We start from the raw sequence: 14,732 nt of genomic DNA on the forward strand, positions 1-14,732 counted from the left end.
AGGACAGAATCAGGAGTATACTGTAGACGGAGAACGTGATAAATTTTAATGAAAGGTTAGTGAACACAAAGATGTATCTTTTTCCTATTCTAGTTCAGCAGGTCCCTGAATTCTACCCATGGACCTATGTTCATCTGTTGAATTCTTATGGTTTCTAATCCGTTCTCTACCTGGAATCCAAAAGAACCTTTTTAAAATGCAAATCAAAATGCTTTACTTCCATGATAAAATCAGGATTAACATTTCAATTCTTTAACATTCTTCTTTTCCCTCATCCCTGACTAGGTGCAGCTCCTCAGATGTGCCCTGCTCCTTTCTTCTTGACATTCCCTTGCTGTCTGAAACACCCTTCTCTCCTTCTCCATGTTCCCACTCCTAGTCATGCTCTGAGATTCATTCTAAGTAGCACTTTCACAAACAACCTTCCCTGAGCCCTGAAGCCAAGGTGTGTGCTCTGCACACCCCCATTCCCGACGGCACTGTGTACAGGCCTGGCAGGGCACTTAACACACAATTAGAAATGATAACCCTTGTCTGGGTCTCCCACCACACTGAGGGCCCCTTCAAGAAATATCTTATTTGTTGCTGGATCCTTGGCATTTAGAGCAAGGTCTGACTTAGAAGGCAATTAAAGGAATCATAGATTTTGAACTGATACAACATGGCCTCCACTGAGAGAAAATACTTAACTTTTGATAGAATTCAACTGTTTTGCATTTAAGTAGAAGAGGGTAAAGATGGGACTATTATAAATGAACTAGCATCAACCCATATTCCTTGCTTCCTGGGCTGCAAATGTTTAAGAAACTTTCTAAACAATTAGGGCAAAAGATGAATCTTTGCCTATTACCACTCGGCTTCCAGGCCTGAAGTCCTAGCTTTATTTCTCAGTGCTTAGTGACTCTCCCTGAGGCTTTATTTGTAGCAAATGTGTGGGTGGATACCAGGTTCCTCTAAAACAAAGACAAAACGTTTTGAAACTGGCTCGCATCAAAGATTATGCCTCCTTTCTTTGGCTATACTTACATCTTTGAAAATATTTAGCTTTCTCCCCCATAAACATATTTTTAAGTAGGTTTAAAGGCAGCTCATCAGAGTGTCCTTACTCATTTCTCCTCCTCAGCTGACTCTTCAGGTTGTGCACAAAGATAAACAGAGCATCTGGTAGGAATCTCCTACCAGGCAGTAGGCAGGATTCATAACTGGGTTAGTGGCTCCGTCATTTGACAGGCCTGGCCTGGACTTTGGTTTTGCTATGCTTTACTTCTTCCTCTGCAGAGAAGGCTGTCTCTCAGCTCTATCCAGAGCTGTGAGCCTGACACCACTGTTCCCTTGGGCCAGGCTGCAATGCAAGTGAACTTGTGGCCACCAGGGGAGCTGTTTTCTTTTGACATGACAGGCCCTTTCATCTTTTATCAAGGCCATTTGGAAGATGTCTCCTTTCTGGGCAGTTTTTTTGGTTCATGACTGAGCCGATTCATACAAAATTTTAATTGCTTTATGGTTAGCCTCAAAATAGGGCCTAAAAAATAGATTATCAAAGATGCACAGACCTCTCCTCCCTCATCAGGATCAAGGGGCTGGAAGAAACCTAGAGAAACAACCTGAGCAAGCAGACATGGTGCAGGAAGTGACACTGCTTTTAAGGCTTTCCAGGGAGTAAACACTCAGAAAAGAATGCTTCTGGTTGTCTGAACTTAACAACCATGGTCACAGTCTACAACCTCTGAGGAGGGTCTGCTCTGTTGGGAGGCGGGAGGCAAGAGCCCACTGTCCTCTCCACTGGAGCACTAACGACTGTGACCTGAGATCAGCCCCTCCTTCTGGGCCTCGCTTTCCTTCGGTGTAAAAAGGACACTGAAACCGATTGGACTTCTTGGGCATGTAGTGAAAGGTCTACAATTTCTTTCCAGTATTTTGAGAAATCTAAAGGAAAGCATGCGTTTACCTCTTTCAGAGATAACTAAACCAGTTTGCTTTTTCTCTGCTCCTGTTTGCATTGTGTCAGCACACTCTGATCACCACTTCATGCGGCCGTGCTTCGACGGGGCTAAACACAACCTTGTTCCACGCAGAATGGAAAATACACGCTACTTGAAAATGCTGCTTGGCAGGGACCGTGCTTCTCACTTGGGAGAGGGAATATGAGGGAAAAGAAAGTGTCTGGGGAAGGTTGGGAACTTCAGGAAGACACAGCAGGCAGCCGCTCCTGCTCTTTCCTCAGAGCCCTTGCTCTTGGATGAGGGCCACTGTGGATCTGAGTAAGCGTGCCTCCTCCCCACCTGTCCTGGACCACAGAGACCCCGCGGGCAGCACGGAGGGACTGGGCGGGCAGGTACCTGCTCTAGGCGGCACTTGAGCATGGCCCACTCCACGTCCCAGGCAGCCTTGTCGCTGGCGTATTGCTGCTGCAGCCGCAGCCGGGCATGCTCATCCTCCTGCAGCTCCAAGCGCAAGTCCTCCAGCAAGGTCTTGAGCGCGCCAAAGAGCTGCTGGTTTTCCACCACCTGTGGGAACACGGGAGTCGGCTCTGCCCCCTCATGTAAGGGTACTCTTTAGGTCAGAAGAGGAAGGAGGCTGGCAATCAAGCTGGTACTTGGCTGTTTCCAAGGTGCCATTGCAACGGGCGCCAAGCAGTGGGCAGCTACACAGTTGGTGAGAGAGAGCCAGAAGATCCCCATGCCCGCCACCAGGCTCCTGGAGCTGAGACTGCAAAGGGCCCGTTGGATTAGGAGGGAGGCCAGAACTCAGGCTGGCGCTATGGGAACCTGGAGCAGAGGTGCTCCGGCTGGAGAAGCAGAAGGGAGCAAGGTGCAGGAGGCCACAGGGAGCCCCAGAGGCCAGGGCTGCCAGGACACACTGTCGGACTTCAGACGTCTGGAGCTCTGGTTGGGGGTGCAGAAATGACAAGATATAGACACTCACCTTTGTATGCTGTCATTTCAGTGCCAGCTGTTGAGCCAGAAGGGAATTAATAAAAGCCTCATGTCTCTTATAAACATAGGGTGGTCATGCGCTGACCCGTAGTTACTAACGGGTCATATACATGACAAGCATGGCCCTGGTGGGGAGGAAGGGGATTTCTGAGGCTTCATAACTTAAAGCCAAAGGTAAAGTGCTTAACCCGTTTATAGAAGGCTTCCTCACGGTCCCCTGAGACAGAGTCACTGCCCCTGCCTTTCCACTGCACCACTCACACGAACCACCACCGCAGCGTCTTATTTATCTTGTGTCCCCCCACTGTAAGTGCCCAGAGAGACAAAGCCCGACCCACCCCGCCGTCCCAGTGCTTCACACAATGCGCAGCTCATGGGAAGCATGCCAGCAGGTCTCATAAATGAAGAATGGATTTTATTACTAATCTGCTTATACCTAACTTAAAAGATTTCATATTTTCTAAAACCTGTCCAGCCCTTTGAAGGCACATTCAAAACCATGACTGCCATCTCAGTACGTTTCAGCATGGGCATTCTATCAGAAAGGTCTGTCCAAATGAAGTAAACACACTGAATCAACTATAGTACCTGGATCATAAAAGCCACATGAGCCCATCTCCTCCAATCAGACAGAAAACACTAAAAGTGCATCGCGAGCGCTCAGACTGGTCTCGAGGCAATCTTGTTTGGTACATTTCTGAAGCAAGACGAATAAAAGCTCTCTCAGTCCTGCTGGATGCAGACGGTCAGATAGAATCCCCCTACTTGGTAAGGGTCTCAAGCCAGGGGCAGCAAGGAATACGCTCTCTGGCCTCTGAGCGTGGGCTCTGCACTCACATCAGCCTTCTTCTCTTTCACCTGCGGAGAGCCAGTCATGCTTTTCAAACTGTCCAGTCGATCCACTAAACACACACTCATACATATACAAAACTGCTTAGCCACACTCGGGAAGAACTTAAGATATTCTGGATACGTGTTTTGATTTAAATGAAGTTAAATTAGAAAAGAAAAAAGAAACTCTTTAACATAAGAAGATTTATTACTAAAAATGCCATAGTTTTTCCACATAATTTATCTGAAGAGTTGCAATATTTGATACAGTAGACTTTCCATCGAGTAGAAAGGCCAATTTATTAGCATTTATTGCTCCTTGATTTTTCTCACCTCCAACACCAATTTTTTACTTTAATAACTCTGAGACAAAAGGCATTAAGAGTACAATTCAGTTAACATTTGCAAAACTCAGCAGATAGAGAACTTTCTGGAAATCCTACACATTCTTTCCAACCATCTGAATGTAAAAAAATTACCACTATCATCAAAGAGATGCTCATAAAATGTGTGAAACTGTAATAAATGCAGAACAGTTTCCTTAAACTCTACACCAAAAGTATGTATTTTAAGGGGCCGGCCCGGTGGCGCAAGCGGTTGAGTGCGCGCGCTCCGCTGCGGCGGCCCGGGGTTCGCTGGTTCGGATCCCGAGCGCGCACCGACGCACTGCTTGGCAAGCCATGCTGTGGCGGTGTCCCATATAAAGTGGAGGAAGATGGGCACAGCTGTTAGCCCAGGGCCGTCTTCCTCAGCAAAAAAAAAAAAAAAAAGAGGAGGATTGGCAGATGTTAGCACAGGGCTGATCTCCTCACCAAAAAAAAAAAAAAACAGTATGTATTTTAAAAAACTGTAAGTGCAGGTGAGTGAGAAGGGGTGTTGCAACAATCTTTTCAGAAATACACATTCTCCTAAGTATAGAATTTGCTGAAAAATTATGTATATTTTATGGTAGATTTATCTGGTATTTTCATCTTTGGATTTTAAATTTTAAAAATCACTACTTTTTGAGTTATAGTATTTAAAGCATAAAATAACAGTAATGATTTTGATCCAGTCTTTGGAGTAGCCATCTAATTTTCACTGAGGAGAAAGCAGAAAACCATATAATCAATTCTTGTATGTAATCAATAGCTCTCTATGAGCCCCGAGTTGCATATGTGAGCAGCGTGTGGGGTTCTTAGCCCTACACCAAACAGCTCTGATAACATTAGGACCAGAACTTTGTGCTCCTCGAGAGCAGGGGTTCACATGACAGCCCTTGTGCAGACTGAAAATCTGGTTCCTCTAGAAGTAATTACTTCGGGGCATTAGCAGATATCATATTAAATAAACTTAAGCCTTAATGTTTTCACGCACATTTGGGTCACAGTAATCCAAAAAATGTCCTATTATACCTGTATAATATCAATCATCATGGAATGAGCTCAAAAATCATTTTGGGGTGAAGGTGGCCAAAGGGAGCCAGAAAGCCTCAAGAATCAATGCTCCTGGGACTTGTTACCACAATCGCCCGGGAGCAGCAGGCAGCATGGCACACAGCCAGACTAGGTCTCCACCACTGGAGCACACCAGCAAGAATCCACGTTGGAGTAAAAACTCCTGAAGACCCAGACTGAGCCCTAGATGGGCATGATTCTTTTAAACAACTTTTTCACATATAAAAGAACATAATAGTAATTGTCTCCAATGGGCCAGGGGGTATGCTAAATCATTCACCTACATGACCTTACTTGCATTTCACATTAATCCTGGGTGTGTGCTGTCACGTTCCTAGTGTTACAGAGGAGGAATTACAGCTTGGAGCAGCTGAGGTCTCGCTGCTAGGAAGTGCAGAGCCTGGATCACAACCCAGGTCTGTCCAAAGCCGGACAAACCAAGCCAGGATATTTGAATTCGCACATCATACCCTGCCCAGGCCTTTATTTAAACTTTGCCTTAGAGAAGCCATCTAATCTCCGTGAAACAATTCCATCCCTCATACCAAGGGAAATAACAAGTCAGCCATCCAGCAAGAACGCCTGGAAGTCACTTCTCTCACTTTTTCTCCTAAGGGTGCCTCCTGCACTATGTTTTGGGTAAAAAGATGACCCAAATCAAGAATGGAATCAAGACTCTGGTCCATTTAGAGGTCTTTAGGTGAAAGTCTTCTTGGATACAGAGCTTTCTGAACTTTTTTGTGTCGGTGGCCTAGCTATGTAACCTGTTATCTTATACATAATTTGTTAAGTATAGGTCAATTTTAGTTAAAAACAACTTTTCAGGGGCTGGCCCGGTGGCGCAGCGGTTAAGTTTGCATGTTTTGCTTTGGCGGCCTAGGGTTCGCCAGTTCTGATCCTGGGCATGGACCTACTCACCGTTCAACAAGCCATGCGGAGGTGGCGTCCCATATAGAAAAGCTACAACTCTAAAACTATGATACACAACTAGGTACTGGGGCTTTGGGCAGACAAAAGAGGAAGACTGACAACAGATGTTAGCGCAGGGCCAATCTTCCTCAAAAAAACAAAAACCTTTTCAATCTCTTCAGGATCAGCTGGTTGGTTTTCTCCCAAAGAAGCAGGATAAAATGGCTCCTCTATTTCCTTCTCCTCAGTCTAAGGGTATTTCATCCCTTCCAAACTCATCTCTCTTGGGTAAGGCTTAAAATAATCCCAAAAGTTGAATCAGGAACTTGATGGTGCTATAAAGTATTAAACTTTATAACAGGTTCAAGGTTGGGCTTCAGCCAACAGGACTGCTATCCAAATATATACTAAATATTATTACTAGAAAGTGAAAAGTGAGCTTTTGGAAAAGGTAACACATCCAGACATTTGTGATGCAATGCCAGCTGTTTTACAAAATCATTCTTATCTAAGATGACTTCTAAGACGTGCATCAAAACTTTGTGAAAGAGCTCAACTACCATCAATGACTTTGCTTACATCAGAGCCATTGACTTTGGAGGTGGGTTTAATCTCAATTTGGAACAGAGATTTTGATCTGCTGCTATGGGCTGACCCACAAAAAGCCAGTCACCAACTAGAGGTGATGCTTCCACCTCCTATTCATTTAGGCTATTAGACATAGGCAGGGAGTTCCAGAATGCTGCAGTAGCTGCCCTCATCCCCAACACACACATGCACAGTTCCTATTTGATACTTTTAAAGAGGGGGAGCTCCAGCAGTGTTCAGTAACAGTAACTCCTCTACCAGCAGGAGTCCCAAAACAAGTCCTTTACTGAGTGATCAGCCAGAAAGGATACATCTGCACCTCCAGCAACATTTTAGTAAATAAACTATTTGTTGTTCTTACCTTAATTGTTACATTCAGATTAACTTTAAGATTCTTTTCTAAAACCATTATCCCCCCACAGATAAAAGAGAATGGGTCATGGAAGGCTGGCTATGATGGACGTTTACAGAGATGAGTGATTCATTTATGTACAGAAATCATTTGTCCTCTGGCTGAGAATGTGCCAGGTGACCCGGGCCACGAGGGCTCTGTGCCTGCAGGTCACGATAATTTTCAAAGACAGCTTCCCAAGGATAAATGTGGGTGTATGAAAGAACTAATGGGCATATATTTGGTATGTTATAAATCCAGAGTTATCAGTCAAAAGCTTCAAAGAAACCAGGACAGGTCTGCAGGCAGATGGAAAGAAACCACTTACTAGCGAGGTTTAGAGCTTGTCCCACACTTTGACAGTTATGTTGCCAACGGCCGACCGTGGTTAACCTGGAGAGGTGAGACTGGAGCGCAGCACGTCCTTTCCTTAGTACTTGTGACTTTTCACCTCCTGCATTGCTATTTCACAGTAACAGAAACAAGCAAAAATATGCAGCAAAAATAACGTTTCCTAATCATAAGCTCTGGTCTGGTTCTTTACACAGAGCTGGACGTCTCCTAGGGGAGGTGATAAAGTTGCGCAGTCTGAAGAATAAACCGTGGCACAACACACAAAATCGAAACGTAAAAGCTATCTAGGCTCAAGAGGAAAGCTTTCTTATTTAGAAAAAAAATAAGTCAGGGAAGATCACAGTTCTGACACGCAGGCCTCATCTGGCAGAGGTGCTCTTTCAGGAAGTTTCTGCATCTTGGGCAAAATAGAAAGGTGGGCAGCCAGAAAGTGGGCTTCTGGGCACCCAGGTGAGTCTACGTCCAGGAGGCCAGGGAGCCAAAGGCACCTTGTCTTCAAGAGAAAGGCTGACTTTTACTTAGAGCAGCCCCTGAAGGCCCCAAGCTTCAGATGAGTCCTAGATCAGTGACGAAGGGCCAGAGAAGCAGATCTACTCGGTCCTGAGGCTGGATCCTGAGTAGGACTCTCCAGTGACCAGTAGCAGTTGAAGACTTGATGACCAATATAAAACATAATTTCATTAGATCTTGCTCCGAATTTTAAATTACGTTCTTTATATTCACACTTAGATGTTTTAATAAAGAGTATTATGTCACATCCCTGAGTGAAAAAAAAACTTTTCAGGGCCGGCCCCATGGCCTAGTGGTTCAGTTCCATGGCCTAGTGGTTCAGTTCGGTGCTGTCCACTTCGGTCTAGGTTTGGTTTCCAGGCGTGGACCTACACCACTCATTAGCGGCCATGCTGTGGTGGCGACCCACATATAATATAAAGTAGAGGAAGAATGGCAACAGATGTTAGCTCAGGGTGAATCTTCCTCAGCAAAAAATAAATAAATAAATAAATAACTTCTCTTTTAATAAATTAATCCAATTCTGGTAAGATTAGCTGTTGGAACCACAGGATCATAATTCTGGCACTATTAATCACTTTGTGTTAAAAAACTTGATTTTAGGAATTACTAAGTATAAAATGCATACACAGCCTTAGGAGTCTGTTCAAAAGTTTAACGAAGTAGCAAGCGCCATGGAGCTCAATGAGAACTATACAACATGTTCTTGCATATTTCCAGCCTCTGCTCTTCCAGAAGGCCGGGCAAACTGAAAGTGCTTACTATTCTCAAGGACAATCAGGTCGCTGCCTCTAGATCGCGTGACTAAAGATTAGTCAGCAGGGAACATTCGCAGAGCCAAACGTTTTCCAACCTGATGATTTTTTATGAGCTATTTCCAAGGTTGACTCGACACCTGTGTGTTTCTTTTTTTTAACCTCTTTGGACATGATAAATGTTGCCATTTATTGTGTTCAACTGTGAGAATGTTCAATATGACACAAAGCAAGGACCAAGCCAAGGCCTGGGAAATTTTGTTACTCATGAATTCATCCTTGGGAAAGAAGTTAGCCACATTTCCCATTGTGCTTATCACCTTGGGAGGTTCTCAGAGTTTCTGAAAAGAGTGTGGCTCTGGACGGCAGTTCTGAGCAAGAACACGTGTTCCTGCTCTTGCATCCAGGCTGCCTAGCTGATACCCATGCCACTAAAGGGCAAGCAAACCTTCCAACCGAGAATGCTCACTCCCAGGGAGCCAGCTGCCGCTTACAGTAGAACTCATTAATCTTCTGTCATTGGATGGATGGCATTATGCACTTAACTACTATGGACAGATGGGTCCATCATAGGCAGACCTGATTCTGCCCATCTGGGCCCTACCCTATTAGCCCATCCACATGCCTCTACTGCACACTGTACAAAGTACAAACTCACGAGTCTGTCTCCATTTTCAAGAGGAATAGATACAAAATTAGCATTGGAAGGAGGAGGAGGCAAAGAGAGATGACATTAAAATACACTGAATGTGAGGTTCCAGCTGAGTGACTTTACATTATTTTCCACTTCAAGGGTAAAATTTTCCATGACTATTATTTAGAAAACCAGATGTGTTGTATTTTTTTTGCTTCTCCAAAGCATTTGGATGCACTCGTGGGAAACACCCAGCACGTGATCTGCGATGCAGCAGGTTGATGGCCAAGCAGCAGTCAAGGAATGCTATTCGAGTGAATCACAGAAACTTTATAGGACAGATTGACAACACAGCTTTTAAAAATTATAAAACTGGTAGATTTTAAAGGATTATTTGCAAAGTAGCATTTTATTTTCTAACTAGATCATCGCTGGGAAACTCATTCCATGAGCTAAATCTCCCCATGGACACTGACATAATGATGAACTTCCTAATCACTGTGATTAAAAGTTCCTTTGAAAGTATAACCTCTTTCTTGAGTCATATTATTCAGGAAAAATGAAAGGTGGATGGGTGTGCACAGAAAACAGCTCTTCAGTTGTGAAAACCTGATGTGTATGTGCAGAGAAAGCAGTAAGGGGAAACCTACATTTCCCCAGGCCCGTGCTAGGACATGACCACGTTTCCTCCTTTAGATCTGAGCCAAAGTTCTGATGACAGTCTCTCCCACCTCACCCTCCGAGGCTCTGGGCTGAGGGAGGAGCCGCAGCTGTGGAGGCCAGTGCAGAGGGAGTGCCCAAAAATGCTTGCGGCTGAGCGGCTGCAGCCGCGCCCAGGTGACTGCCGCACCAGGGGCCAACCGGCCCTGCCCTCACCCCAGAGCCAGGGGTCCGGGCTTGGGGCCTCAGGCTCTGCCCTGCAGAACCCGAAAAGAAGCAATATGGTGTCAGTAGGGACTCAGACCAGGAAGCATAGGAGCAGAAAAGCTTTAACATCGGGTGCCTCCCAGGGGCTCAACACTCCAGACCCACCACAGCTGCTGTTTTGTAGGAAAGTGCAAAAACTCTGGGTGGCACCAACAGTGTCTGTTGTCTATTAAGCAGGGTCTATCTGCTTAATAATTAATAAATGTGGCATTCGGCAACACTAATAATAGTATACGCTGAAATCCCACCTCTCTTTATACATGCTTTAATTTTAAGTGTCATCAAATATTTTTATTTGGGGCATTATGTTTTAAGTGGCCCAAAGAGAAGCTGAAACACTTTACATGTATGGGGATTTTTAAAAATACTTGTTCTTTCCTCCTTACGCATTATGGTGCCACATCAGCGATGTTGCTGATGCTCACTTGACTAAACATCAATAAAAGCCCCGGACTGGCCGTGATGAGAGCACTGCACTCCGCACTCTCCTCCTTGGGAGGATGGGCAGAGCTGAAGGCCACAGACCACTCTGTAGAACATTTTTTCCTTCTGCTTCTGAGGTACATTTTTTGGCCTTGAGGGGAAACAATTCATCTAATCTTACTATGATCCTTATTTATATGTGTAAACTAATGAACTAATGGGCTGCCATTACAATGAAAGCCTTAATGATGTGATTTCTAGCAAAGATACAGCATCAGGCCACCACAGACAGCAAGAGAAGTTGTCTGCTCCCTGGAACACCGCATGTGAAATAAGATGACACAGACTTAGATTAGGAGCCTCCTCCTCCAGGTGTGGGTAGAACAAGGGGCTGGGACCTCAGCACCCACCTGCCTGTGGAACTGTCCTCCATCTGCAGGCTGCAGCCGTGATCCGTGGTCACCGATCTGCACAGGGGAGTGTGAAGAATGCTCCCCCATAGCAAAGCTGCAGCCTGGACCGTCGTCATCTTGGTCTGGGCCGCCTCCTGTTGGATCCTCCAGGACTCCAAGCTCACCAAGCCTGGGGAGGGTCTCTGGATGCTCGCTCTGAAAATAGCAGGAGACGATGATCACAGCTCCACCTGAATCATCTGCTGTGTAGCCTGATTTTTATTGTTGGAAGAGGATTATCCACTTTGTGGGTTATCAACTCATCACTTCTCAGCCCTCTTCCCTAATACGCTCATATGGGCCATTTCACCCAGTAGCCACTTTGTCCATTTAAATAGCACAGAGTGGGTGCCCAACTTATCAGAAAGATTAGAAATTTTACTATTTATAAATTATTTTGATAATGAAAAATTTTACTATTTATAAATTATTATTGCTTAGTTATGGTTTTATAATTTAGAGGAGGAGGAACTCCAAAGTATTAATCAATAGGAAACTTTACAACTATTTCTAGGTTTTACTTAACGATAGTTTTCTATGTTATGGATATTTGGAAGTAAGTTGAATTAATTTTTGAAGGCTTTCTTCACCCTGAGGAAAGAGAATCACCGTATCTTCCCATTCATAGGATGACTTAAAATTACACACACTGTTCACTAGAGTGAAAAGCACACAAAAGGTCTTTGGGGGCTAAAAGGAAACCAACATTCACAATGCCTTGAAGCAGCTGACAAAGTGGCCAATGGTGTGAACATCCAGAACACATCGAACACGGGTGGTTTCAGCCCTGCACTCACCAGAAAGCATGGCCAGGAAAGAGCCTGCAGAGCTAGAGATCACTCTGACTTATTCAATAAAAATGAATCAGAAAGCAAATAACTCTATTCTGCTTCTGTTATGAATCTGGGAATTGAGGCAGAAGAAGGAGAACATACACCAATTTCAGAGGTGGCAAAAAAGTCACCCATCTGGAGCTGAGAAGAGACCTTATAAAACTGCATGGGGCAGAATGGGCTCTAGCATTTAGGAACAAAAACTGAAATGGAGAGAAAACAGAAAGATTTAGAACTGGGTTTTACAAACTGGCAAGGTAGAATGAGACAGCCAAGGATCTCAGGGTGATAACTTTAACGAATTTGTAAATCAGCAATGAAAGGGATGGCAGCAAAACTTTGCTGAAGAATGGAGTTACAGACCAGTCTATTCTCAAAACAAGGTCAAAGGACAGCAGCGAATTCTTAGTCTAATATACCATTGGAAAACCCACTGCATTTCCACTGCCTGGACTGGACTTGACAAAATATCCTGAAATAACAGAACATGACTGACTGTGTGTGTAGCGGGGAGGGGGACAGCAGGGTCTGGGGGTCAAGAACAAAATCGACACAAATAAAATGAACTCTCCAGGGAGAGGTACCTTGGTGAAGTCCTCCCCTTCTTCCTCCGCCTGTTTTCCTTGCCGCCAGTGTTTCAGCAGCCACCTGAGTCTGATGTAGAAAAGGAAAATGTTCTGCTTCAAGGACCGGAGCTCCTGCTGCATCAGATTCCTCTCATCACTCCAGGTCCGCTCATGGAGGGTGTTTTGCAAAGCTAGGCTGTGCATTTCCAGTTCTTTCCACCTCAAAGCATAGAGGTGCTCCTCCTCCATCTTGGACAGAAGAACAGAGAGAGTGTGACAAGCAGCGATTCCAAATCGCCACCAAACCAAACCAAGAGTCTTTGTAACCTGCCTTTCAGTCTATACCATTTTGCACATAGGACTTGAAACACAGAAGCCCCCCCAAAGTTAGTAAATTCCTTGAGATGTCTACTATTGATAAAAACTCATGAGTTTTCTGATTCAGAAGCAAGTGCTATTTCAAGGTAACGCATTATAATCATTTTTCATTGTCAAGTTTCTTGTGGTGTTTTTAGATATCTCCAAAGTCCTTCAGGAAAATCGTTTCTTGGATGCATGGCTTACAGCTGACTTAAATGCAGACTCCACCTGCCCTCTGCGTGTGAGCTCGCACACAAAGGCACACTGCCTTTGGTAAGAGGAGGTAAGTGGAAACCCTTCCCCCTGGCTTTCTGAGCCCTCTGGTGCTCACAGGCCCCGTGGAAAGAGACCACCACGCTGACAGAGAGGCCCACAGAGAGCAGCGCAGTGAGTGCTGGGGCCAGCAGGAACTCTGCTCAAACGTGCAGTGTTCTGCTGATGCACAGCGGGGAGTGAACAGGAAAGTGAGTTGATCACCCACTTCCACGCTTAGGACTTCACATTCCCCCTAGATACAGGCAACTCTTAGGGAATAAAAGTATTGCTGAAAAAGAAGTGTTCTCCACCTCTCTGTTAAGGTCCTGCTTTTCCAACATAGGTATAGGCACTCTTCCAAGCAACAAACAATTATTATGTGTCAATAATGACTAAGCAAAAGGTTGTGAACAAAATCTTACTTTACAGATAAGGGCATAAGGATAATATCTATAGTAGCTAAAGTGATCTACGGGATGACAGCTTTCTGTTCTACAGACCAAGAAAAGGGTTAGAATCCAGGCTTATCGTTGTCAGCTGCCCTCTCCTAAGTTAACACTCCCTCTTGTGCCAAAAACCAAGGCAGTGGGTTTTGTTTTGTTTTTTCTAAAGCTCTAGGTTAATGCTCAGAAACCATGCGGATATGACTATGGCTGTCTGAGGCTGACACCAATATGACCCACGTGCCAAAGGCCAGTGAAGAGCGAGAGGCAGCTCTGGAAAGGTCCCTGGGTCTGCACGGCCGCTGTTGTAATACCAGATCTTTTTTGCATTTCAAACTGAAATAACATAAAATAGCACCATTCAATTCACCATCTCAGCAGCCCTCAGAGTCCCACCACTGGCTCTCTCCCTGTGGACACAAGCATAGGACAGATTGTGAAAAGGGGGCAGCCTCGCGTACTGGAAATCCAGTGTTTGCAAATGACGTGCAGTGTCGTCTTAGGCCACCGTCTGACTCTGGTAAGGCTTCAGCCTCCTCAGCTGCAAAATGACGCTAACACGAGATGCTGTGCGGAGCGCCTGGCTCATGGTAGAACTCCAGAGGCACCAGAGTATTAGCAGTGGGGTGCGGCGCTGGGGAAGGGCAATGTTCCTTCCAGACTCGCTCTGACTTCTCCACTGCCCTTGCTGCCTCCTTCTGTTCCAGGACTCCAAGCACTTCCCAAGGCTCAGTGGGTCCTCTGGCTTCGGGGTGCGTTAGGGGACACCATCCCTTCCCCTTTGAACAAGCTTGCATGACATCTCACCACCTTCGACGAAGCTGTGGGAGACTCTTCCTCGGCACACTCCTGTATCTTGAATCCAAGCACTAGACACACCTGGCACCCTGCCATTTTTCTATCAGCATCTCCAGGGACAAACTCACTTTTCAAATGATTTTTGGTACAGTGGAAAAAAAAAGGAAAGAAAATTAAACTACTTAGGAATCTACCTTTCGAGTAATATGAAATTATTTTCCTTTCCCTTATCAGTTGTTGACCTATTCAGATGAGCACAACCACGGACTATGTGGGGCTTATGTGTAACACACATTCCTTGCCAAAATAAGTTCTCGGATACAACAGGTAC

General features: G+C 45.0%; 1 protein-coding gene across 9 annotated transcripts in view; it reads right to left on the minus strand.

Moving 5' to 3' along the window:
* The window catches only part of MTCL1 (microtubule crosslinking factor 1), a 133,747-nt gene that overhangs the window by 19,800 nt on the left and 99,215 nt on the right, over positions 1-14,732 (minus strand). For 8 of the 9 annotated variants that reach the window (XM_058556692.1, XM_058556691.1, XM_058556696.1 and 5 more), the window contains 3 exons: positions 12,564-12,794; positions 11,105-11,302; positions 2,340-2,507 (listed from right to left, as the gene is read on the minus strand). In XM_058556692.1, the coding sequence (XP_058412675.1) occupies positions 2,340-2,507; positions 11,105-11,302; positions 12,564-12,794 (597 nt within the window). The remainder of the gene's footprint in view (positions 1-2,339; positions 2,508-11,104; positions 11,303-12,563; positions 12,795-14,732) is intronic. The other variant, XM_058556697.1, reaches the window with a different exon arrangement.

This window comes from Diceros bicornis, chromosome 16 (assembly GCF_020826845.1).
Source record: "Diceros bicornis minor isolate mBicDic1 chromosome 16, mDicBic1.mat.cur, whole genome shotgun sequence".
Lineage (NCBI taxonomy): Eukaryota > Metazoa > Chordata > Mammalia > Perissodactyla > Rhinocerotidae > Diceros > Diceros bicornis.